At 43.4% G+C, this 25,053-nt stretch overlaps 2 protein-coding genes across 3 annotated transcripts in view; one reads left to right on the forward strand and one right to left on the reverse strand.

The window, feature by feature from the left end:
- PDILT (protein disulfide isomerase like, testis expressed) overlaps nucleotides 1-24,634 on the reverse strand; it is a 55,627-nt gene extending 30,993 nt beyond the window's left edge. The window contains exons 1-2 of one of the 2 annotated variants that reach the window (XM_032242852.1): nucleotides 24,523-24,634; nucleotides 8,014-8,222 (exon numbers count right to left, since the gene is read on the reverse strand). In XM_032242852.1, the coding sequence (XP_032098743.1) occupies nucleotides 8,014-8,215 (202 nt within the window). In that variant the 5' untranslated portion in view covers nucleotides 8,216-8,222; nucleotides 24,523-24,634. The remainder of the gene's footprint in view (nucleotides 1-8,013; nucleotides 8,223-24,522) is intronic. The other variant, XM_032242853.1, reaches the window with a different exon arrangement.
- Nucleotides 17,974-25,053, forward strand: part of LOC116526519 (acyl-coenzyme A synthetase ACSM5, mitochondrial-like) — a 36,759-nt gene continuing 29,679 nt past the window's right edge. The window contains 3 exon segments of the mRNA XM_032242857.1: nucleotides 17,974-18,165; nucleotides 20,214-20,432; nucleotides 24,724-24,934. Coding sequence (XP_032098748.1) covers nucleotides 20,229-20,432; nucleotides 24,724-24,934 — 415 coding nt within the window. The 5' untranslated portion in view covers nucleotides 17,974-18,165; nucleotides 20,214-20,228.

The raw sequence follows: 25,053 nt of genomic DNA on the forward strand, positions 1-25,053 counted from the left end.
TCACCATCACCAGCACCATCATCGCCATTGTCATCATCATCGCCATAGGTAATAATCATTACCATCACCTTCATCGCCATTGTCATCATCATCATCATCATAGTCATCATTATCCCATCTACATTACCATCTCCACATCATGTTCACCATCATCATCGAACCTAATCCCAGGACAGAATCTTGTCACCTCTGCCTTAGAGACAAGTGGTAAATGACCCTGGACAGCTCCTAATCTTATCTTGACCTCTCCCTACTAATGGTAGTTAGTCCCCCTCTCCTTGACTCATTCAAGTTAAAGCAAATGAAGAAATTATGGACCAAAGGAAATCTCATGTATTCATCTATTCATTCATTTAACATCTATGCAAGCCTACCGTGCGCCAAGCACAATGCTGGATGTTAGGAATCAGGAGATGAATAAGATTTGGTCCCCAACACCATGCAATGTACACGATGAAAAGTAGTTTTGATACCATATGGCAAATGCTATGAGGGAGAGGGTAAAAAGAAGGCAGTGGGAGCATAGGAAGGCCTCCCAGCCAGACTAAATGAGAGTGAAGATGGGTACAGCCTGCCAATGAGGAGCATAAACTTCACAATCCAGGTGAGGGAGTGTAGGAAGGATATGATGGGAACTACTAGTGCAAAGGCCCAGAGGCTATAGCCTTGGGCTAGAGGCTAGATCAAGTAGAATACCTTAGCTACAGAGTGACCTGATCGGATTTGCATTTTAGAGGAAGTCTCTTCGTGTGCATTGTAGGACAGCACAGGAGAAGGCAAGGAGATCATGTCAGAGGCTGCTGCAGTGGTTCAGGTGAAGAATAATGAGGTCAGAACCAATGCAGTGGTGGTGGGATGGGGAGAATGGAGATTGCAGAGGGACTGAGGAAATGGTATCCACAGGACATGGTGATGGATTACATGTGAGAGTAGAGGAATAAAGAATAACCTTGAGGCTTCTGACTTTGACACTGAGTGGTACTATCAGTGAAGGCTAGACATAAGAAGAAGCAGATTGTTGGGACCAAATCTAAGATGCCGAAGTCTGCTGTGGACATGTGGCATTTGGGACTGCAAGGGGCACTGGCTACCCTAACCACTGGCTCTTGGGCCTGGAGTTCTCAGAGAGAAGAGAAAGCTGGTCACTAGTTAAGAATTTCAGTTACTGGGGCAGTTCCTGCAGGCAGTGTCTGAAAATAATCTCTTTTGTAAAGAGCCCACTTACCCTTGGAAGAAAGCTTTTATAGTGCTTTCCCCCAAGTGATTCGTTTATCCAAAGGCTACTTTAGAAGGCCTGCTAGTTTTTTGAGAACTCATTTTGAATTTAATTGTATATCGGCAGGAATCAAAGATTCAAATGTAATGAGTTTGAGCATCCCTTTTAGATAACAAAATTTCTGCTGGTGTTGAGTTCACTGCCTTGGAATACCTGCTAGTGGAAAGGCTTTAGGCTTAAAGTGTCAAATGCAATTGAAGAATGTACAATTGATTGGCTCCCTCTGCAGCCCCAGGTTTAGTGTCAGTTCCTAAGTTACAAGAATCAAAGAACCATGAACCCACCCTTCTGCCCTGATTAAAACAGGGCAGAGCCTTTCATTCTCATGTGGATTGGACAGGTTTCCCAGCCCTATCCATCCACTACAACATTTTGGAAGGGGAATATGTTGAGGTGTGTTTGTGTGGCTCTAAGCCCTTCAGCACCTCCATTGAGGGTCCCAGATTAGAGATTAGAGCTACAGCAAAAGGGATGGTTTGGACGTTTTATCTATGCAAAGCATTAGTTTACCAATTCCACAGCAAATGGAGTAAGACTGAAAGGTTCTCTGCTCTTCCCTGTAAAAGTAACCATGAAACAGATGCACAAGTGCTGGCCTGAATTCTACTGTGGATGAGGGATGTGCAGAAGTAGCTGAAGGGGTCTTCCAGCAAAGTGGAAATGCCTGCCCTGTTCACAGGCTCTGCAAAGAAAATGACCTAGACTAGATTTCTCTTACAAGGTATTGCTCAAAGGGCTTTGAAGTAAAATTGAGCTGGCATCCTGATGAATAGCCTGAGCTAGAGGGAGGTCACAAGCTTGGAACTACTTTGATGAAACTTCAAGCAACAGGTGTGCTCAATATTGGATAGAGGCAAAAATGACCCAATCGAACATTCCTTTTGGGAACCCTAAGTGTTAAGGGTACAAAAAAAAAAAAAAAAAAGCCGATCATTCTTCTATGAAGTGGCTGCGTAACCTAGCTGCAGAGGCACCAAGACTCAGGAGGTCTCAGTTGTTGGTGCTCTTACATCCCCAAACATCCTCATTTAAGTGGCACCACTCATAGAATATACCTCAAATGAGAAGGACAAAGGATTGAGGAAGGAGCTTTGAAAGATCAAATTTCTGGCAGGGGACATAGACTCAAATATCGTGGGGGTAAAGCAGAGAATGTGACAGTGTGAGGATGGCTGGATAGGAATATGGCAAATTGATAGGCACATTCTCTGACCACAAGGAAAAATCACAACTCAGCTTCAGCCAATTGTCACCTTGCAGGACTGTGGGCTAGTGGTTCCTGATCTTCTGATTTTCTGAAGAGCTGATGCAAATTCAGTTTTAATTGTTAACATTTCATTTATTTTAAACACTGTATGGACCAGCTGCCAGCTCATGGGCTCCGTTCATGGGCTTCCTGTTACATCCTTAGTTTCAATGTTATGGGAAAGAGGAGGAGTCATAAAAAAGAACAGTGAAAAATGAGCCACAGAGATCCACAGGAAACAGAAGAGGCTGAGTTCATGGAATCCAGATATTGGGGGTCTTGGCATGAAGATGCAAAGTAGGTCAAGGACGGTAAGGACTGTAAAGTGTCCACTGGATTTGAGAAACAGCTGTCCTTTGAAAGTTAGCCTGAGCCACAGTCAGTGAAGTCAATCTCTTGGAGGAAATAGTTTTTGACATTCATTCCTGCCCAGAAGAGAAATCTTTTCCTGGTTGTTCACTGTCTTAAAGAGCTTATCCCACCAGGCTGCCTCTCAGCCTGCCCAGCTTTGAGTTGTTTCTGAACAAAGGTCATTTCAAGGCTTTTATAGGAAAAACCAGGTTCAGTGTGACTAAGGAAGGCAAAGCTGTGGGTTCCCCAAGCCTGGCTTCTTTTTCCTCTTGGTATACACAGCCATACTACATTTCCCAGCCTCTCTTACAGATAAGCATGGCTATAGGGCAGTGATCTGGCCAATGGAATGTGGGTAGAAATGATGTACACCAGTGCTTCTCACACTTTAATATGTGTAAATCACCTGAGAATCTTGTTAAAATGCAGATTCTGATTTAGTGGGTCTAGGATGAAACCTGGGAGTCTGCATTTCTATGAGCTCCTGAGTGATGCTCACATTGCTGGCTTATGGCTTACACACTGAGTAGCACAAATGGGCATCATTTCCAGGCCAGCCTGCCCCAGAGGCATGTCCTTGTCTCCCTCCCCATTTGCTGGCTGGAGGTAGAGATTTCCGTGGAGTACTCTAGACCCCAATGGATGGCTGAGGCCCTAGGTAGAAGGAGCCTGGTTCCCTGAAGGATTGTATGGAGCAGAGCTTCTCTGCAGACCCACCTGGGACTAAGATATAGGCATGACATGGACCCTTATGAACCTAGATTTGGTGATTACTATAGCAGTTAGCTTTCTCAGTAAACACAGTGATCTTTAAGATAATTAGTCAAAATTAGAGCAAAGAAGAAGTTTGAGTACAAAAGTGGGTAATACATTCTAGAATTTATTTCTTTAAGGGATTTCATTGATCTTGTATTAATTGACCCCATCATACGCAAAGATCTAAGACACTTAGTACATTTAAGTTAGGCTATAACCTTGGATCTTGTGGCAAATACTGAGAATCAGCCATTTACAACCATTTTTGTTTTGCTTTCTCAACTAATTAGGTTGGAAACCTAAAGCATTCACCATTCTAGACTCCTCTGTTCAAAACATCCATGGGCCCAAGTTCTAGCCAATAAGATGTTACTAAAGTGATTGGGTGCAGCTCTGGGAAAGTTTTATTTTTTTAAAGGGACATAGGTGGCTGATGTTTTTTATCCCTTTGTTGTTTGCTCAGCCCTTCTTGTTTCCAGCTGGAATGTGTAGTGCAATGCAAGAAACACAGCAACCATCTTGTGACCATGAGTTGTAATATGTCAAGGATGAAGGAGTAAGAAAATAGAAGGAGCCTTATCCCTGACACTGTGGAGCTGCTATACCAGTCATCAGCTGCCTATCCCAGCTTACATAGTGTGTGAGACCAACTCTTGGATGAAGCCACTTGCTATAGTTTGTTTAGTTTGATCTTCTTTAAGTCTCATGTTGACATTTGTTCCCCAGTGTTGGATGTGGGCCTAATAGGAGGTGTTTGGGTCATAGAGGTAGATCCCTCATGAATGTCTTGGTGCTGTCATCAAGGTAATGAGTGAGTTCTTACTCTATTAGTTTCTGCAAGAGTTGGTTGTTAAAAAGAACCTGGCCTCCCCCGTCTCTCTCTCTCTTGTTTCCCCTCTCCTACGTAATCGCTGCAAACACCAGCTCCCCCTTTACCTTCCACCAAGAGCGAAAGCAGCTTGAGCCTTTCACCAGATGCCCAATCTTCTAACCAGCAGAGTTGTGAACCAAAGATGAAGACATCACCATTGGCAGATTCTTAATTACTTGCAGTTGAAGTCTGTCCTAACTGGCACAGGGTTAATGAACTGCACTTGCCTCAGTGCTGCAGGGCAAGGGAGAATGAGAACTCGTGTTTCTAAGCAACTTCCACATGTCAGGTAATAGCCTCTCAGTTAATCCCTGTAATGACTATACCACTTTCAATATTCTTACTTTACAGGTGAAAGTGAGACACCAAGAAATTTACCCAAGGTCACATATCCAGTTTATGGGAAGAACTGGGCTTTACACTCGGGCTTGCCTGGATCCCAATGTACATTACACCAAATCTTGATGTTGCTTAAGAACCAAGATGCATAAGTGTTTCTGGTTAAGAGAGATTCTTCGGAATTTTACTTGACTTGAGGCCTTTGATTAAATACTGACATCAACGACCATAGATTTCAGTGACTTCTGCTAACTCTTTGGCTTTGATTGTGTATCACTGAGCATTAGTGGGAAGCCAAACAGATGATGTCTCTCACTTCAAGGCAAACTTCAAGCTTCCAGATGGATTTGCATTGGCCTGGGAATCCCTCGTGCACTCCAAGACATGAGGGAGCAAGAACCAAGCCAGAGAAGGTCACTCAGCTGCTGCAGCTGGAAGCAGCACTTCTGAGGACAAGCTCAAACCATTACTTCTCCACTTCAGAGCACCCAAAGCATACGGTTTAGACTATATTAATGGCATGACCTTATCACATTTTGTTTTAAAGGGTTTCTCATGCCTTGTGACATTCCTGGCTTAAACTGTAAAGTCCTTGAGAGCAAAAACCAAGATGGTCACAGAGCCCACCCACGGCCTGGCATTGAGCTGCATAAATGTGGTGTGAATAAGATCCCAATGGAGATAGCTTCTGCCTGTGGAATGCCTACTATGGCAGGGGACTGCGTATCTGAGCCCACTTTCATCAACTACAACAACCTGCAAGGGAGGCATTACTAACTTTGTTGTACAGATGAGAAAACTGGAGAGGATGATGATAGTGGAAGCCAACATCTTTCTTTCTTTTTTTTTTTTTTTTGAGATGGAGTCTCGCTCTGTCATCCAGACTGGGGTGCAGTGGTGCGATCTCAGCTCACTGCAACCTCCATCTACCGAGTTCAAGTAATTCTCCTGCCTCGGCATCCCGAGTAGCTGGGATTACAGGCGTGTGTGACCATGCCCAACTAATTTCTTTGTATTTTTAGTAGAAATGGGTTTCACCATATTGGCCAGGCTGGTCTCGAACTCCTGATCTTGTGTTCTGCCCGCCTTAGCCTCCCAAAGTGCTAGGATTACAGACGTGAGCCACCGACCGTGCCTGGCCCATCTTCCTAAATTCTTATTACCCATCAGTCACTGTGCTAAGCACATTATTTCACTTAATCCTCACAATAATCCTAGGAGTTATAAATTTAATGTATGTATTTGTTTATTTATTTATTTTGAGACAGGATCTCTGTCAGCCAGGCTGGAGTGCAATGGCGCAATCACAGGTCACTACAGCCTTGACCTCTTGGGCTCAAGCGATTCTCCCACCTCAGCCTCCCAAGTAGCTGGGATTGCAGGTGTGTGCTACCATGCCTGGCTGACTTTTGTATTTTTCTTTCTGGTAAAGAAGGGGTTTTTCTGTGTTGCCCAGGCTGGTCTCAAACACTTGAGCTCAAGAGATCCTCCCACCTTGGCCTCCAAAAGTGCTGGGATTACATGCATGAGCCACCATGCCTGGCCTATAAATGTTATTACATTCCCCATTTTGCAACAAGGAAACAAAGGTTCAGAATGCTCAAGGTCACTGGCCCAAAGCCACCAGGCTAATAAGTGTCAGAGCTCAGCTTTTGAACGTAGGACTGTGAACCCCTGAAGCTGACCTTATTGCACTACACAGCACTGGCTGGACTAGAAATAAAAGGGAGTCTATAAATCATTCTGGTTAGAGGGCAGCAAACAGAGAAGGGAGAAAGGGCTGCCCCAGAAGAACAGCTGAGAGGAGGAGCAAAGGGGAGTGCAGGTGGAGGGGCAGCTTGAGAAGAGGGTGGAAACCAAGAAGGGAAAGGCATCCTGCTTCCCCTTCCCTGCTCTTCCCTGGAACCTGAGGCTCTGCCTAGCCTCTGGGAACCTGGATGCTGGACAGGCCTGGCACATTCTGGAAGCAGGATTTGGGGACTGACAAGGAGCCAGTCATTCCCAGGAGTGGCTCTGCACACAGGATTCCAAGTCCAGTGTTCACACCTGTGGTCTGCATTCTCCAAATCCTGCCACATAGAACATGGTACAGCATGGGATCTGTGGTCTCCACTTGTGCTGTGTGATCTTGGGCAAATTGTTTATCCTTTCTGAGTTTCTGTTTCCTCAACTATCAAACAGGGAGATGAATAGTACCCATCACATGGTGTTGTGAGAATAAAATGATGTCACATTTAATGAAGAGCTTAGGGCAGTGCCCAGCACTCCATGAATACTATGTGGAAGTTGTTATGAAAATCCCTTACATTCTGTCCCAGGGCATGGCTCTGTCCCAATGCCTCAGGAAGAAGCAGTCTGCTCTGTCCCCCAAAATGTCTGCTGATGTAAAATGTCCAAAGAACAAAAGCAGGCATGCAAATCTGACAGCAAAACTGATGGTCTCAGCCAAGCACAGTGGCTCATGCCTGTAATCCCAGCATTTTGGGAGGCCAAGGTGGGCAGATCATTTAAGGTCAGGAGCTCGAGACCAGCCTGGCCAACATGGTGAAACCCTGTCTCTGCTAAAAAGACAAAAATTAGCCAGGTGTGGTAGTGGGCACCTGTGGTCCCACATACTCAGGTGCATGAGGCATGAGAATCTCTTGAACCTAGGAGGCGGAGGTTACAGTGAGCTGGGATCGTGCCACTGTACTCCAGACTGGGTGGCAGAGCAAGTCCCTGTCTCAAAACAAAACAAAAAAGTGACGGTCTAAAAACTCCTGTCTCGAGAGCTTGCCCCAGGCTGCCATCATTTATTTCTCTCTAGCTGTGTTCCAGGAACTTATATAATCCAGTGTATCATTAGGTTCATGTCCATTTTACAGAGGAGAAAGACTGAGGCTCAGAATAATACGGACAACGGGGTTAAAGCCTGGCTCCTCTTCAGTGGGACAGAGGAGTCACATACAAATCCAAGACTAGAGGGATGGCATACTATATTGCAATTGGCTTAACCTCCCTGGAGTATTCTCATCTGGAGATTGGGGGTGATGTTATCTACGTATATTAGATGTTTGTTTTAAATTATATGTGTTCTTATGTGTTTAGCAATATATAAACCTCTTCTGGTCCCCAGACACGAGGAGGCAGCCCTCATCCCATCTGTCACCCATCAACTAGGATGGGGGTACTCACGGAAAAGCACCATGAGGAAGCGGGTCTCGTTCAGCATCTGGGTTAGGCCCGCAGGCGTTAGCACCAGCAGATTGTGTTCCTCCAGGATGTGCACAGGCTTGGTTATGTGGATGCTGGAAACACCAGCGTTCACCTCCGGTGAGCTGTGGACAGCAGAGACACAAGCAGCCACCAGAAACAGGGGCATCCAGAGCAGGTCCATGGCTGTCCTGCAGGGGCCGGAGAAGGAACAGAGCCCTTATCAACACAGGTGGCGGGGCCCCACGTCATCACACCCCCTTCCTTGTCCAGCCGGCCCATGTAGGGTGAATGAATGTGGCCTGGGAATTGCTGCCCTGCAATGCCTGCAGCTTGGCAGCAGCCCTGTAGAAAAAGCAAAGTATTAGGTCGACCTCAGGCCCATGACTGCATAGGGGAAGCTTAGAGCAGGAAGAGCCCTCTGGGAGCAGCTGGACGCCAGACCACTCAAGCCCACTGACTTCCCAGCCACAAGGTGAGATTTTGCAGAGAAGGTCTCATTCCAGAGGCCTGGAGGGAGCCTCTGGATCTCAGAGATAACTGCTCCAATCCCCCATCACAGCCTCCCAGGAACCCGTCTGCCCACCATGCCTCTGCTTCACCCTCCTCCACCTCCTGCTTGAATGCCCCTGTGAAGAGAACCTCACTAGTTTGCAGTGTACCCTATTTAATTTTTAAACAAATTTTACTAAGTGTAAATATTTAAAAAGTCATAACTATAATACACATTTGTAAAAGTTTCAAGCGATACAGTAAAAATCTCAAGAAGAATGTAAAAATCTCTCCCATTCTCTCACTGTTCAGAAAGTGACTCAGCAGTTTGGAATGAATCCTTACAGATATTGAAAATACCTATATGAACGTACCTTTGAATATATATATATTAAAAGATGCAAACTCCACTTCCCGGATTCAACTGATCCTCCCACCTCAGCCTCCCAGGTAGGTGGGATTACAGGTGCCCACCATTGCACCAGCTAATTTTTGTAGTTTTAGTGGAGAGGGGGTTTCCCCATGTTGACCAGGCTGATCTTGAACTCCTGACCTCAAATGATCCACCTGCCTCAGCTTCCCAAAGTGCTGAGATTACAGACATGAGCCACAATGCCCAGCCTGAATGTACTGAATGTATATTTTTAAACATAAATAGAATCAGATTATGCTTTTTTTTTTTTTTCCAGCTTGATTCGCTCTTTTTAACCCTGGATACACATGAAAATCTTCTACGGAGTTTTAGGATAACATAGACACTCAATCTCACTCCAGACCAATTAATTCAGCATTGCTCAGGATGGGGTCTAGATACTTACACATTTCAAAAGTTCCCCAGATGACTCTTCTGTTTTATTTCAACTTCTATTTGGGAAATTTTGAACATGTATAAAAATAGAGAGCTGGTATAATGTACCCCCAAGGTACCCATCACTCAACTTGACTTATTATCATGACCAATGTTATTTTATTTATAGACTTGACTCTCTGCCCTGGATTATTTTGAAGCTAGTTCCAGGAATCATATCATTTCACTCATAAATATTTTATTATAAATGTTTAAATGATAAGGATTTTTAAAAAGAACACATTAACCATAATACTATTATCATACTTAATGAAATGCACAATAATGTCATCATATCATCAAATATCTAGACAGTGTGCGAATTACCCTGACGGCCTCATAAATTTTCAGTCTGTTTAAGTCAGGACCCAAATGAAATCCATGAATTGTCATTGATTGTTTTGTCTCCTAAGCCTCTCCCAGGTAATTCTGTCGTTCAGTTTGCAGCTTGAGAAGCACACGGTCAAATGAAACCAACCAAGGGCAGGTGGAAAGAAGGAAGAAGGGCAGGGAGATAACCTGGTTTTCTGGTCAGCTGAATGATACAGACCATTTAAATCTGTGTCTTGGCCAAAGGGCTCCTTATTGTCAGCCTGGCCTTGAGTCCTTAATGATCTCAATGTCCCAGAGTTCACCAGGTGGTATGCCACTTATCAGCCCGGACTGAGTCTGGTACAGCGTGCTATTAGGTGCAACTCTTATTCTTAGAAATAATGGAGCTGTTCGTTTATTTGTTCATTGATTCACTCACTTGTGAGAGAAATGGCCACCTAAAAGTTCTTTGCCTAGCTGGAGACATCAAAGTACTAGAGAGTTGGTTTTTATTCTACAGAAAATTACTTGAATAACCCTTTCTTTGTGGTGTGAATGTAAGGTGGGGAGGGTCATCCAGAACCATGCTAGGCCTGACCATTGGTGGTCCCTGTGAAACCTCCTCGGTGCCCAGAATCTCTTGCCTGGCAGGAGGGGACCAGATCTGCAAAAGCCCCAAGGGGCCTTCAAAGAAGGAACCTTGAAATTCAAGGTTGTGCGACCCTCTCTGGGGGTTCTGGATGGCACTTGCTGGAGGACAGAGGAGACTGGGCCAGTGACCTTGAGTCAGCTGGACACCTTCAGGGTACAGAGCTGAACCATGGGCCCAGCTCAGCGACAGTAGAGGGCTGAGCCTCTGCGCACAAACCAGTTGGACGGGGCTACGGTGGGCTTGCCCACACGCCCTCACCTCCCAGGCCTTTGACAGAGTGTTCCCCCGGGGTTCCTGATCAAAGAAGAAGGGGCAGTGGATGGTGCCAGGCTTCCTGCTAACCTGGGTGGGCTGGATCATGAGCCTCAAATGTTCCTAGTCCTTCAGTTCAAACAGGACAGAGATCAAGCACCACTGGCTGGCAAGGAGAGAGCCCTCTATGGTCAGACTCTGGCCACCAGGCTTTCCTCTGACTCCAGGGAACCAGCCACAGCTCCTCTTCACTCATTCACTCACTCATTCATTTGTTCATTCATCAAATATTTTTAAAGTCTTAAAACATGTTAAGTACCATTCTAGGTGCTAGGAATACAAACAATATTCCTTGTATCCTAGTAGTGGGAAACACAGTGAGATAATAGATGCAATCAATGGTGTGTCAGATGACAGTAATGCAAAGGAGAAAAGGTAGATAAGAGAAGATTCAAAAGTAATGGAGTCAGTGGGGAGTGTTGATATTTTCTTTTTTTTTTTGAGATGGGGTCGTGCTCTATTGCTCAGGCTGGAGTGCAGTGGCACAATCTCAGCTCACTGCAACCTGTGCCCCCCTGGTTCAAGCAATTCTCCTGCCTCAGCCTCTGGAATAGCTGGGATCACAGGCATGCGTCATCATGCCTGGCTAATTCTTGTATTTTTAGTAGAGACAGGATTTTGTCATGTTGACCAGGCTGGTCTTGAACTCCTGACCTCAGGCGATCCACCCACCTTGGCCTCCCAAAGTGCTGGGTTTACAGGCATGAGCCACCGTGCCCGGCCGATATTTTAAATAGGGTGACCATGGGAAAGCTTCATTTAGAAGTTGACATTTGACTAAGGGAAGTAAAGAAGTGAACGATCGTATTTGCATTGCTGAGAGTATGGGAGAAATAGTCTCTCTCTGCCCTGCTCCTGTTTTTTCTCACAATACCGGGCTCAGCTCTGCAGCATCCCAGGACTCCCCAGAGACTGTAGCACCCACTCTAGCCCAGCCCTGGGACTGCGCGCTCAGCCATCCTGCCTCCAGCCTGCCCTGCCCCGTCCCTTTATTCTGTCAGCCTTGGCCCTTTGTTCTCCTGGCGTGACCCCACTGTGACTCTGCTGTGTCACCCAGTACAATCTCCCCAGCCTCACAAAGTCCGAGTTCAGCTCCAACATCAGCTTCTCACCCTTACTCAGAGGAGAGCGGCTGTGATGGGAAACTTTTATTAATGAGAATAGCCAACACCAAGGGGCTGGTCACCAGCCATACTGCACTGAGCACCAACTGTGTGCATTCCCTCCACCAGTATGCCGTGGAGAGACCTCGTGTCCCAGCCACCATGGTCTCCCACCCAGAGTGTGGTAACCTCCTCACTGATCTCACCTGTGCTTCTACTCTTTGCTTTCACCTCAACCCATTCCCCATGTGACAATAAGACATTTCCTTTATTTTTATTGTTTGAGACAGAGTTTTGCTCTTGTCGCCAAGGCTGGAGTGCCTAAGCATGATGTCAGCTCACTGTAACCTCCACCTCCTGGGTTCAAGCAATTCTCCTGCTTTAGCCTCCCTAGTAGCTGGGATTACAGGCGCCCACCACCACATCCAGCTAATTTTTGTATTTTTAGTGAAGACGGGGTTTCACCATGTTGGCCAGGCTGGTCTTGAACCGCTGACCTCAGGTGATCTGCCCACCTCCGCCTCCCAAAGTGCTGAGATTACAGGTGTGAGCCACCGTGCCCAGCAGAGATTTCCTTTTGACACAGGAATTCCACCACACCATTCCGCCTATCAAAAGGTGCTCACTTTTATATATTGTGCAAAAAAATGTCCTGCCTCTTTTTTTTAACAACCCATTCACAAAACCACCCACCAGCCAAACTGTTCTTTGTGGTCTACCAGGCCCCACTGGCACTGGAACCCATCTGACCTTATTGCCCTCCCCTCTCTCTCTCCTCCTGAACTCTGGGCAGCCACACTGGCCTCTTCCCTTTCCCAAGCATACCCCCATCCGGGGTCGTTGCCTCTCCCTGGGGCATCCTTCCCACACTTCATCAGCCTTTTCTGGTTCTTTGGGTCTCAGCTCGAATCCAAGCTCATTGGAAGGGTCTTTCAGCACTCTCTGCATTATCACCATTGTTTGCATCATATTTTCTATTATTATTTCTGAGTGTATTTTGTTGTGGTTGTTTTGAACTTTTTAATGTAAATACTATTGCTCACAGCTATTTTCTCCCCTCCAGAGTAGTGCTTGCACTAGATTTGGAGCCCAGTGAAGGTTTGTTGAATGAATGAACAAATGGCCTCATTTAACTCTTACAGCGAACCCCATCCATGGGCTTTCATTTCAGTGTTTCTCAACCATGACTATGCTTAGAATCTCTTGGGGAGTTTAATTAAAAATTCTGATGTTCAAGCTCAAACCCAATAGGTTCTAATTTAATTAGTCTCAGTTTGAGTGAGTCTGGGCATTATTATTTTTTTTTAAGCCTTCAGGTTGTTCCAATGTGTAGCCATCTATACCAAAACCCACACTTAAACTGGTGACACCTGGCAGAGAAAAAGCTCCCAAGGCAGGGCCCATCAGTCAGATTTCCCATTGTCACCGAAGATCATACCTGCAGGAAGCCAAGGCCACTCTCAGGGTTACTGTGGCCTAGCTGGGGCTGTGCTGGGGATGGGGCCACAAACTCTGTGGCCCTGAAGAGCAGGCTCCTGACTTCTCCTTGTGATCAGAGCAGGACCCGTAGATGGCTGGGCATTCTAAAGAAATCCACAGGCAGAAATGAAGTCCCTTCTTGGGCACACAGAGGGCACAGCAGCCTCTGCAGGAATGTTCTGAGTTCTGTGGTTCTAGAGGACCAGGGGTGACCCTAGAGAAGAATGGGCCATTGTTGAGTAAGAGGGGACCCTGCCTGGCAGCCCTTGCTGAGTTCCCTTGAAGGGCCAGAAACAAAACTCACTGTGAGGTGCTGGGTATGGCACAGGAGGGCTTTGAACTCAATGCCCATACATTGGAGTTTGAATCCCAGCTCTGTCTTCAGCAGCTGTATGGTCTTGAGAATGTCACTTACTGTTTCTGAGGTTTATTTTCCACTCCTGTAACATGGCATCCAATTCATAGGGGTGTTGTAAGGGTTAAACAAGATGATTTATGCAAAATGAGCATCTCAGTACCTAGAAGGCAGTAGCCCCTTCACTCATCACCATGAGGGAAGAAAGATCTCCAATCACCCTGCTCCAGCCACACTGGTTTCCCTGACAGTCCTCTAATAAAATGTCAGGGCCTCTGCACTTGTGGTTTCCTCTGCTAGGGAGGCTCTTCACCCAGGCAGACTCGGGGTTCACCCTTTTAGCTCATTCCAGCTTTTGCCCCAGTGTCACTTCCACAGTTGGGCCTTTCCTGGCCACTTTGTTTAAACTGGTAAGTGCCCCATCCCCCTCTCAGGCATTCTTTATTGTGGGAAGTAGAAAAGTTCCTTTTTAAAGTTTTCTTTCTTGTTAAAGAATAAGTGCACTAATAACTTTGTTAAGACCTATCCTATGTAGCTGTTAAACATGCCATGCTTACAGGCACGTAGTACATTTTACCTCCTCGTACTTTAACCAAGTTATCTGTGCTAGATGTGCCCACAGGCACATCCCAGCTCTCTATTGCTTTTACCTGTTTAGAAAAGTTTTAAGTTGTTACCCAATCAGGTTTTAGTTTACATTGTGAGGTCTGGCTCCAGCCAAAGGAAATCAGACACAGTAGCAAGGACAACCCCAAATGTGTAAGAAATAAATGTGTGCGTTTTCCTTTGTTCATTGTACTCTTGTGGCAAGATGGCTAGCAAGATTACCCTTCCTGCAGTCCAGGAAGTAAAAATTGTGTTGCTGAAATATCCTTTGTCTCAGTGCTAATTTTTCTTTGTGGCACTAAGCATTTATTTCCAACACTCACCACCCTTCCAGGTTTTATTTTTCTTCATAGCATTAATTATCTCCTAAATTCCACATAATTTACTTTGCTTACCAGGTGACAGGTACTCAATAAATACTTGTCAAATGAATAAAGAAAAGGTTGTTGAGATTATTATCATCATTACTATTATCAGAGTTTGCAGCCTTTGGCTATCTGCTGCCCAACTCTTATTAAATACTGATGAAGATGATTCACATTTATTTCACTAAATTTTAACATCTGTGGGTTTTAGTCATAGCACTTTGCTCTTCTCTTTTTTTTCTTTTTTTCTTTCTTTTTTTCCTTTTTTTTTTTTTTTTTTTTTTTTGAGACAGTGTAGTGGCTTGATGTTCACTCATTATAGCCTTCCCCTCCAGGTTTCAAGCGATTCTCCTGTCTCAGCCTCCCAAGTAGCTGGGAGTACACGTGGGTGCCATGACAGCAGCTAATTTTTGTATTTTTAGTAGAGACAGGGTTTCACCATGTTAGTAAAGTTGGTCTCAAACTCCTGACCTCAAATGATCTACCTGCCTCGTCTTCCCAAAGTGCTGGGATTACAGGCGGGAGCTACTGTTAACTGGTTCTGCTCTTCACTTTCCATACTTAACTTCTATACTTTTGTTAGCTTGTTTAAATGCATGAGTTCAAATATTCCCCTTTATAAGTTACTCCCTCATTTACTCCCCTGGATTTGATCAACTGATTGCATTTACTATTAAGACCGTTTTCCATCTGCCTATTGGAAAAGCTCTTCTTGGTTGAACCATACTCACTGAATACCTGAATGTCTTAATTTGAACTCATCATGTCCCTTTCAACTTTTCTGGCCAATTATCCCTTTTCTGGATGCTGTGTTTGCAAATAATTCCTGAGGTATGTTTGACTCTTTTCTTCCCCATGTACAAATCAACAATCTACTCTGGTATATATTATTTTGACATCTTTCACATTTGTCAACTTTTAGTCACAAACTAAAACACTTGGCTTATCACTCCAAATAGCCTACCTTCATTTTCCTTCACTCTTGCAGTTAGTTGTTTCTTGACATAACATAGACACTTTCCTGATGATACTCATTTACCATTACAGCTTCTTTTTTTTTATTATTTGAGACAGAGTCTTGCTCTTTTGCCCAGGCTGGAGTGCAGTGGCATGATCTTGGCTCACTGCAACCTCTGTCCCTGAGTTCAAGCAATCCTCCTGCCTCAGCCTCTCGAGTAGCTGGGATTACAGGCACGTGCCACCATACCCGGCTAATTTTTGTATTTTTAGTAGAGATGGGGTTTCAGCACGTTGGCCAAGCTGGTCTCAAACGCCTGACCTCAGCTGATCCGCCCATCTTGGCCTCCCAAAGTGTGGGGATTACAGACATGAGCCACTGTGTTTGGCTTAAAGCTTCTTTTTATAAAATAACATTAATTTCTTTCTGATTAGAAAAGAACAGGATTTAATTTATAAAACATAGAACACATAGAAAAACTGAGTTTATTAAAATTGTACATCATCTTAGAGAAAACATTCATATTTTGTTATGTATGGGATTAATATATACTTTTAAAAAATAAAATTGTATATCAAGTGTATCCAGTTATTTCACTGAACATTTATAAAACATTTGCCAGGTCTTATGATTAAACATTCTTTAAAAAAGTACTGATAAAGAGTCGTGATATTGAGATTACACTGCTGGAAAAATAGATAATGTCCATCAGTCCATTCACCCCTCTGAGAGTAAAGATTGTGTCTTTAGATCTGGCTGGAGAGTCAGAGATGAGGTTGTGTCTTGGGTCGCAGTAGAGGACTGAACACTGAGCAAGTGGACATTGAGAGCCCAGAAGATAGTTCCCTGTTGCCAAGCTTGGTGGCAAGGGAGAGGAGCTGCTTGCATGGAAATGGGCCAAACTAGCCTGGCCAAGAAATAAGACAGAGTCACAGGAAACAACATACAGTGATGGATAAACATCCAGTGTGATGTTGGAATCACTGCAAAGATAGGCAGTTAATGGCTCGGCATCCTCTCTGTAGGACACCCCTAACCCTGTCATTTGTAACAACATGGATGGAACCGGACGTCACTACAGTAAGTGAAAAAAGCCAAGCATAGAAAGACTAACATTGCGTGTTCTCTCTTACTTGTGGGAGCTAAACAGTAAAACAATTGAACTCAGAGAGAGAGTAGGAAGATGGTTGCCAGAGGCTGGAAAGTGTTGCAGGGAGTTTGAGGAGAAGTGGGGGTGGTTAATGGATACAAAAAAGTAGTTAGAAGGAATGAACACAGCCTAGTATTTTCTAGCACAATAGGATGTCTATCATCAAAAATAATTTAACTGTACACTTAAAATAACTACAATAGTATAATTGGATTGTTTCTAACACAAAGGATAAAGGCTTGAGGTGATGGATACCCCATTTACCCTTATGAGGTTCTAATGTATTGCATGCCTGTATCAGAATATCTCATGTAGCCCATAAATATATATATCTACTATGTACCCACAAAAATTAAAAATAATTTTAAAAGAACTTCAGAGAACAAACAAAAAAAAGACCAGTATGGCTGGAGCAGAGTTAGCCAGGAGGTTAGAGGAGAAAAAGCTCTCAGGAATTCCTGTGGGAGCCTGTATGCAATTGTTAGGACTTTGGCTTGGACTATGAGTGAGACAGGGAGCTGTAGACAGGTGCAGTGGCTCACACCTGTAATCCCAGCATTTTGGTAGGTCAAAGCGGGCAGATCACTTGAGGTCAGGAGTTCGAGACCAACCTGGCCAACATGTTGTTGAAACCCCATCTCTACCAAAAAATACAAAAATTAGCCTGGCGTGGTGGTGTGTGTCTGTAGTCCCAGCTACTTGGGAGGCTGAGGTGGGAAGACAGCTTGAACTCAGGAGGTGGAGGTTGCAGTGAGTCAAGATTGCATCACTGCACTCCAACCCTGGGTGACAGAATGAGAGGCTGTCTCAAAAAACAGGCAAACAAACAAACAAAAACCCAAAAAACTTCTTTTAGCAGTATACAATTATTATTAACTATTTTTAACTATTATTATTTATAGTATTTATGTATAATATTATATATTATTAACTATTTTTTGTAGTAAATTTACAGAGTTGTGCAGTCATGACCACAATCCAAATTGAGAACAATTCTATGACTTCAAAGGATGCCTTAGAGCCATTCCCTGGAACCAGTCCTCTGTTCTCTGTGTATCTACTGGAGGGTTCTAAGCAGAAAAGAAACAGTCCGACTTATATTTTATCACTATTGCACCTTTCCTGTTAAAACCTAATAAACTTCCTATTGCTTTTCTGATTAGATGGTGACTTGAATTGTTAGGGAATACATCTACCAGTTTGGGTACACCCAGCAGGCATGACAGTTGAGATCTGATCTTCCAGCCACTGTGAGTACTGAGAAAACTTGGCAGGGGGCGGTTCTCACTGGCTCAATGTACCCTGCCCAGTTGAAGCCTCTGTGTCGGCTGCTGGCTTTTGGCTCTGCCTTCTCTCGGAGGAATTTGGGGCTGAAGTTCACTGTGGGAGGCTCAATTGGCAACTTGTTTTCTGAGGAAGCAAAGTGTTTACAGTCTTTCAGGCCTGCTCCGCTCAGCTGAAGCAGAAAAGAGGCCTTTTGCATTACTTTGATTCAGGAACAAGGTAATTTGGAAAGAGGTTTTTCAGCCAAAGGTGTCAGCTGCTTCTCAGGCCTTTGCTGATTAAACCAGGAAGCGGTGTCTGAAATGGTGTTGGGGGATGGAAAGAAGGCCTGGGCATTCTAAATTATCAGCTGTCAAGTTGCCTGAGGAATCCAGGGGTGGGAGACTGAGGAAGAGGCTTTGGCAGAGTTCAGGAGAGGCAAGGGGCGAGAGAGGTGGGTCAGAGAAAGGAAGTCTCTGAGGCTGCAGTCCTAGACCTGTTGGCCACTCCAGAAACCGAAACCTATGCTTTTCTGGGAGGTGAAAACTGAAAGTCACTTTTTCCCTGTAAGCCTCACTTTCTTTATCCATAAATGGAGAAAATAGCATTTACAGCATAGAGTTGTTATAAAGATTTAATGAAAGAATGCCTATGAGCCCTTTTAAATTGCTTGGTACACAGTAGACCTTCAAAAGACTGTAGCTGTTACGATTTTTCTTGTTGTACCATGTTTTTATTGTTGGTTGTTATTACCATATTTTGTTATTATTATTACTAATGCAAGGAAACTGAAACAGGACACATGCAGCTCGCAGGCCAGTGCCTCTCAAACTTTAACGTGCGTATGACCCATCTGAAGATCCTGTTAACTTGCAGATTCTAATTCTATAAGTGTAGGGTGGGGCCCCATCTGCTGGTCTGAAGATCACACTTTGAGTAGCAAGACATCAAAACTGGGCTGGGCACAGTGGCTCACATCTGTAATCCCAGCACTTAGGAGGCCAAGTTGGGAGGATTGCTTGAGGCCAGGGGTTCAGGTACTGCCTGGGCAACAGAGTGAGATCCTGTTTCTACAAAAGCTTTTTAAAAGTTAGCCATACGTGATGGCTAGTATCTGTAGTCCCAGCTACTAGGAAGGCTGGGGTGGAAGGCCTGCTTGAGCCCAGGAGTTCGAGGCTGCGGTGACCTTTGATAGCACCACTGTACTCTAGCCTGAGCAACAGAGTGAGAATCTGTCTCAAAAATAACAATAATGAAAATTTAAAAAATAATAAAATTAAATAAAAAAAATTAAAAGACACTAAAAGCACATCATGCCATAGATCAGCCACTTGTGGCTTTTGAGAACTTGAAGTGTGGCTAGTTCAAATTGAGATTGCTTGTAAGGGTAAAATCTATATCAGATTTTAAGGATGTACCACCAAAAAAAAAGTATGTAAAATATCTCTTTAACAATTTATTCTTCTGTTGACTATGCATTGAAATGATCATACTTTGGCTCTCTCTGGTTAAATAATATGTGTTATTATAATTAATCTCATCTGTTTCTGCTTTTCTATTAAGAAAAGTACTATTAAGAAGTACTAGAACATTGTAAATTGCACAGGTGGCTCACATTCTTTTGTTTTTGTTTTTTGTTTTGAGGCAGAGTCTCGCTCTGTCACCAGGCTGGAGTGCAGTGGTGCAATCTCGGCTCACTGCAACCTCCACCTCCCAGGTTCAAGCAATTCCCCTGCCTCAGCCTCCCAAGTAGCTGGGACTACAGGCATGCACCACCATGCCCAGCTAATTTTTGTATTTTTAGTAGAGATGGGTTTTCACCATGTTAGCCAGGATGGTCTCGATCTCTTGGCCTTGTGATCTACTTGCCTCGGCCTCCCGAAGTGCTGGGATTACAGGTGTGAGCCACCACACCAGGCCACATTCTATTTCTATTGGACAGTGCTGCTCTAAAGCTGTCTTCAGCTTTGTAAGGTCTGTTCAGGATTGGCCAAAGGCTTTTTGAGGGATTCCCTTTGAAGTACTGAGCCTTGAGAAGTGGGCTCTGAATTCTGACCTCAGACCCAGAGACACACAGCCAGTGAGAGGTCAAAAAAGATGGACCTCAGGGTCAAAGGGGAGAAATGACCATCACACAGCAGAACTGAGACTGACGGTGGAGCATTTGTTCTACAAGTCGATAGGGACCGCAGTCACTGTTAGCACTACCACAGTTTTCTCCTAACTTCAGCATTGTCCCCAAAGCTCAGCATTTATGACAATGCCCTCTCTCGTCTCTTTGGTGACAGACAGAAGGCGACTGCATGAGACCATGGCTGAGCCACCTCGTCCTCCAGGCACTCAGGAGCTCCCGGGGATTCTGTGGGTCTCGTGGGCAGCCGGCACCACTACCTGTTCCTCAGAAGATCGTGGCCACCTGGGAAGCCATAAGCCTGGGAAGGCAGCCGGTGCCTGAGTACTTCAACTTTGCCCATGATGTGCTAGATGTGTGGAGTCGGCTGGAAAAGGTGAAGCCTACTACTCTGTCCTAGAGTCCATCTGGGGCATCTGAGGCTGACCTCAGGTACCCCAGTGAGACTCAAGACTCCAAGACATGCTGATGAGGAAATTTGGACCTGGGAATTTTGCTAGTTCTAAAATGTAAAGTGTTAGCATTTAAGACTTAGGGAAAAAAATTCTGAGTCAGTGTTGTGAGCCTTAGACATGCTTGTTTCCTCTTTGAAGTGTCTCACACAGTGAGACAGTTATGTCCCTTCCAATTCCCTTCAGGTCATTCATCATGTGAAGGAGGAAGTTTTGTTTTGCTGCTACTCTATCTTTGATGTCTCTCTCTCACTGTCATGCAAGTGCATGGAAAGAAGGCTGGGTGTGGTGACTCATGCCTGTAATCCCAGCACTTTGGAATGCCGAGGTGAGTGTATCACCTGAGGTCAGGAGTTCAAGACCAGCCGGCCAAATGGTGAAACACCATCTCTACTAAAAATACGAAAAAAATAGCCAGACCTGGTGGCACGTACCTGTAGTCCCAGCTACTTGGGAGGCTGAGGCACGAGAATCACTTGAAATCGGGAGGCAGAGGTTGCAGTAAGCTCAGATGTAAATTGCACAGGTGGCTCACATTCTATTTTAGATTCTATTTCACATTCTATTCTGCACTTCAGCCTAGGCAACAGAGTGAGACTCCATCTCAAAAAATAAAATAAAATAAGGAAAGAATAGGGCTCAGGCTCAAAGCTTTTTGTAGATCACAACAGATACACAAAATTAAATAAGATAATCCTGATTTCTTTGTGTGTCTCCATGCATCTGCTTTCTTCTTTATTTTTCCTTATATATGTGTTTGTTGGGTCTCTCTCTATATTTCATGGTTATCTTTTATTTGTGTTACATTATACTAACTATTTATAATAGGGAAATATAAAATTTAATTCAAAGAATTGTATTCATGTTAATTTTAAGATGAGGTTGTTTAAAGAAAAAATATGAAGTAAATGACATTGTTAGTAGATACAGTAAAATTAAATGTCAGCAGATATAGTGAAATTTATCAAGGTGGTATGAGGATGACTGAGACTTATAAACAGGCTTTGCAGTCAGATAGACATTGTTCATCCATGTACTTGAAGTGTGACCTTGCCCTAAGTTCTTTAGATCTCAGCTTCCTCATCTGCAAAATGGTAGTCATTCCATATGCTACTCAGAATTATAGTGAGAGTTAAATGAAAAGTGCAGGTAAGAGATAAAGCCAGGATGATCCATTCCTGATGGCCTACAAAATCTGAGCTCTTTTTGCCATACTAGTCGCATCCTTAGAAGACTTCTCCTAATAATAAAAACAAACAAGCAGGATTAGGTCAGGAAAAAATGGTAGAATAAGGACTTTGCAGCTATGTGGTAGCCTTGAAAAATAACAGCCCCCATTTCTGGTGCATCATGACAACCATCAGAGGGGCCGGAATAGAGCTGGAGTTTTCTCAAAGCTTCACTAATGAAGAATTGTTCTTATTTGAGCAGCCCGTTGGTTCTTTGGAAGACCCTACTTGTAATACTGTATTTGAACTAACTTGAAGATTAACCAACAAGAAAATCTTTTTCTGTAGGAGTCTCTGCCCAAAACAGTTACAGGCAAATGTTTTAGCTTCATTGTTGTCTATGGTGATAGACAACAGTAGGGACAAACACCACACTCACTGAAGAGTAAAAAAAGAAAAGCTGCAGAAGGTAATGTCTATGGGAGTCTTTAAAAATTCCATTGTATTCCTAGAAATCTAGAAATCAGCACACCTAAGTAAGGCTGTGTGTTTTTTTATTATAAGGAGCAATAAAAATGGAGTTAACAAATAATATGATTTACTAAAAAGCATCAAAAAGAATGAAATACATATAAATAAATTTAACCAAAGAAGTATAAGGTTTGTACACGGAAAATGACAAAACATTGCTGAAATAAACTGGGACGGGAAAGACATAAACAAATAAATACATCCCATGCTCATGGATTAGAAGAGTTAATATTGTTAAGATGAAAACGTACTCCAAATTGATCGGCACATTTTATGTAAACTTTATCAAAATCCTAGGAGACTTGTTTACAGAAATAGACAATCTGATTCAAAAACTTCTACGGAAATGCAAGAGCCCATGGCGACCAAAACAATCTTGAAAAAACAAAACAAAATAAATAAATAAAAAACAAAAAAGACTCACACTTTTCTATTTCAAGTCTACTATCTACTGCAAAATTACAGTAACCAAGACAATGTGGCACTGGCATTAGGATAGACTTGGAGAAATAGGGGAGAATTCAGAGTTTGTAAATAAATCCACAAATCTATGGTAAATTGATTTTCAACAAGAATATCAAGACAATTAAATGGGCGAAATAACTGTCTTTCCAACTAATGATGCTGGCACAACTGGATGTTCACAAGCAAAAGAATTTATTGAGTCTCCTACCTGACACTAAATATAAAAATTAACTCAAAATATATCAAAGACCTAAATGAAGAAACAAAAAGTATAAGAAGGTTTTTAGAAGAAAACATGGGAGTATATCTTTGTGACCTCTAATTAGGCAATGGTTTCTAAAACAAAAGCAACAAAAGAAAAAATAGAATAATTGGACTTCATGAAAATTAATGCTATTTGTTTATCAACATAAAAAGACAGGCCAGGTGCAGTGGCTCACACCTGTAATCACAGCACTTTGGGAAGCCAAGGAGGGTGGATTACCTGAGGCCAGAAGTTTGAGACCAGCCTGACCAATATGGTGAAACCCTGTCTCTACTAAAAATACAAAAAAGAAAAAATTAGACAGGCATGGTGGCATGCACCTATAGTCTCAGCAACTCAGGAGGCTGAGACAGAATTGCTTGAACCCAGGAAGGCGAAGGTTGCAGTGAGTCAAGATCATGCCACTGCACTCTAGCCTGGGCAACAGAGTGGGGACTGTCTCAAAAAAAAAAAAAAAAAAAAAAAAAAAGACAGCTCACAGAATAGGAGAAAATATTTGCAAATCACATATTGAGTAAGAGTCTAGTATCTACCATACATAAAGAACTCAAGTTCAACAGTTAAAAGACAAATAACCCAATTAAAATATGGGCTAAGAATCTGAATAGACAGTTCTTTAAAGAATATAAACAAATACCCAATAGACACATGAAACGATGCTTAACATCTTTACTCACTAGGGAAATGCAAATCCTAGCCACAAGGAGATACCACTTCATAACCAGTGGCATGGCTAAAACCAAAAAAACAAAAACCAACAAAAAGGTACAGTAACAAGTGTTGGGGAGGGTGCAGAGAATTAGAACCCTCTGACATGGCTGGATGGAAATATAAAATGGTGCAGTGCTGTGGGAAACAGTTTGGCACTTCCTCCAAAAGTTAACATAGAGTTATTAAAATACTGACCCAGGAATTTTGCTACTAAGTATGTGTCCGAGACAATAGAAAACGTGCTCACACAAAAACTTGAACATAAATCCTCATGGCAATTTTATTTATAATAGCCAAAACGTGGCACCAACCCTGACGTCTATCAACTGATGAATGGATAAACAAAATGTAGTCTATCTATACAGTGAAATATTATTCAGCAATCAAAACAAAGTAAAACTAATTCATGCTGTGATGCAGATAAATCTCGAAAGCATTGTACGAAGCGAAAGAAACCAGACATAAAGCTACACGTTGTATGATTACATTCATATGAAATATCCAGAAGATTCAAATCCATAGAGAAAGAAAGCAGATAACTGGTAGCCAGGAGCCAGAGGAGGAGGGAATAGGGAGGGACTGCTAATTTGTACAGTGTCTCTTTTTGTGGCAATAAAAATATTCTGGAATTAGAGAATGGTGATGGTTACACAATCTTGTGAATATACTAAGAACCAGTGGGTTGTGCACTTTAAAATGGTAATTTTTATGATACCTGAATTATATTTCAATAAAAAAGGGAAAAACAGAAGACAGTGCAAATCATGTGCTACCTTTTGCATTAAAAAGATAGTAGAAAAAATATATATGCTTGTGTTTGCCTAAAGAAACTCTGGAAGGCTATACAAAAAAGTAATAAAATTGTTTACTCACTGAGGCAGAGGAAGAGGAGAGCCGGCAGATAAGTACAAGGAGGGGAGCAAGCCTTTTCAATGCATGTCTTTCCACATTGCTTTGCTTTTTGAACCCTGTGAATTTTTATATTAATGATTATAAAACATTCAAAAACAACAAGAAAACAAAAATTCTCAATGAATTGCATCTATTTTTTTTTCTACCTGCACCGCCATCTAGGCTGGACACCGCCCCCGGAATCCTGCCTTCTGGTGGGTCAATGGCACAGGAGCAGAGGTCAAGTGGAGCTTTGAGGAGCTGGGGAAGCAGTCCAGGAAGGCAGCCAATGTGCTAGGGGGTGTATGCGGCCTGCAGCCTGGGGACAGAATGATGGTGGTACTCCCAAGGATCCCGGAGTGGTGGCTGGTCAGCGTGGCTTGTATGCGGACAGGTCAGTAAGCAGGTCTGGGAATTTCAGCTGGGGGACAGACACAACCTGCCAGAGCTTTGCAGTGTCTACAGGGTCCTGAAGATGGAGCAAAAATAAACTCTATGTAGAGTTGTGTTTAC

This window comes from Sapajus apella, unplaced genomic scaffold (genome assembly GCF_009761245.1).
Source record: "Sapajus apella isolate SASKATOON/1434 unplaced genomic scaffold, GSC_monkey_1.0 scaffold51, whole genome shotgun sequence".
Lineage (NCBI taxonomy): Eukaryota > Metazoa > Chordata > Mammalia > Primates > Cebidae > Sapajus > Sapajus apella.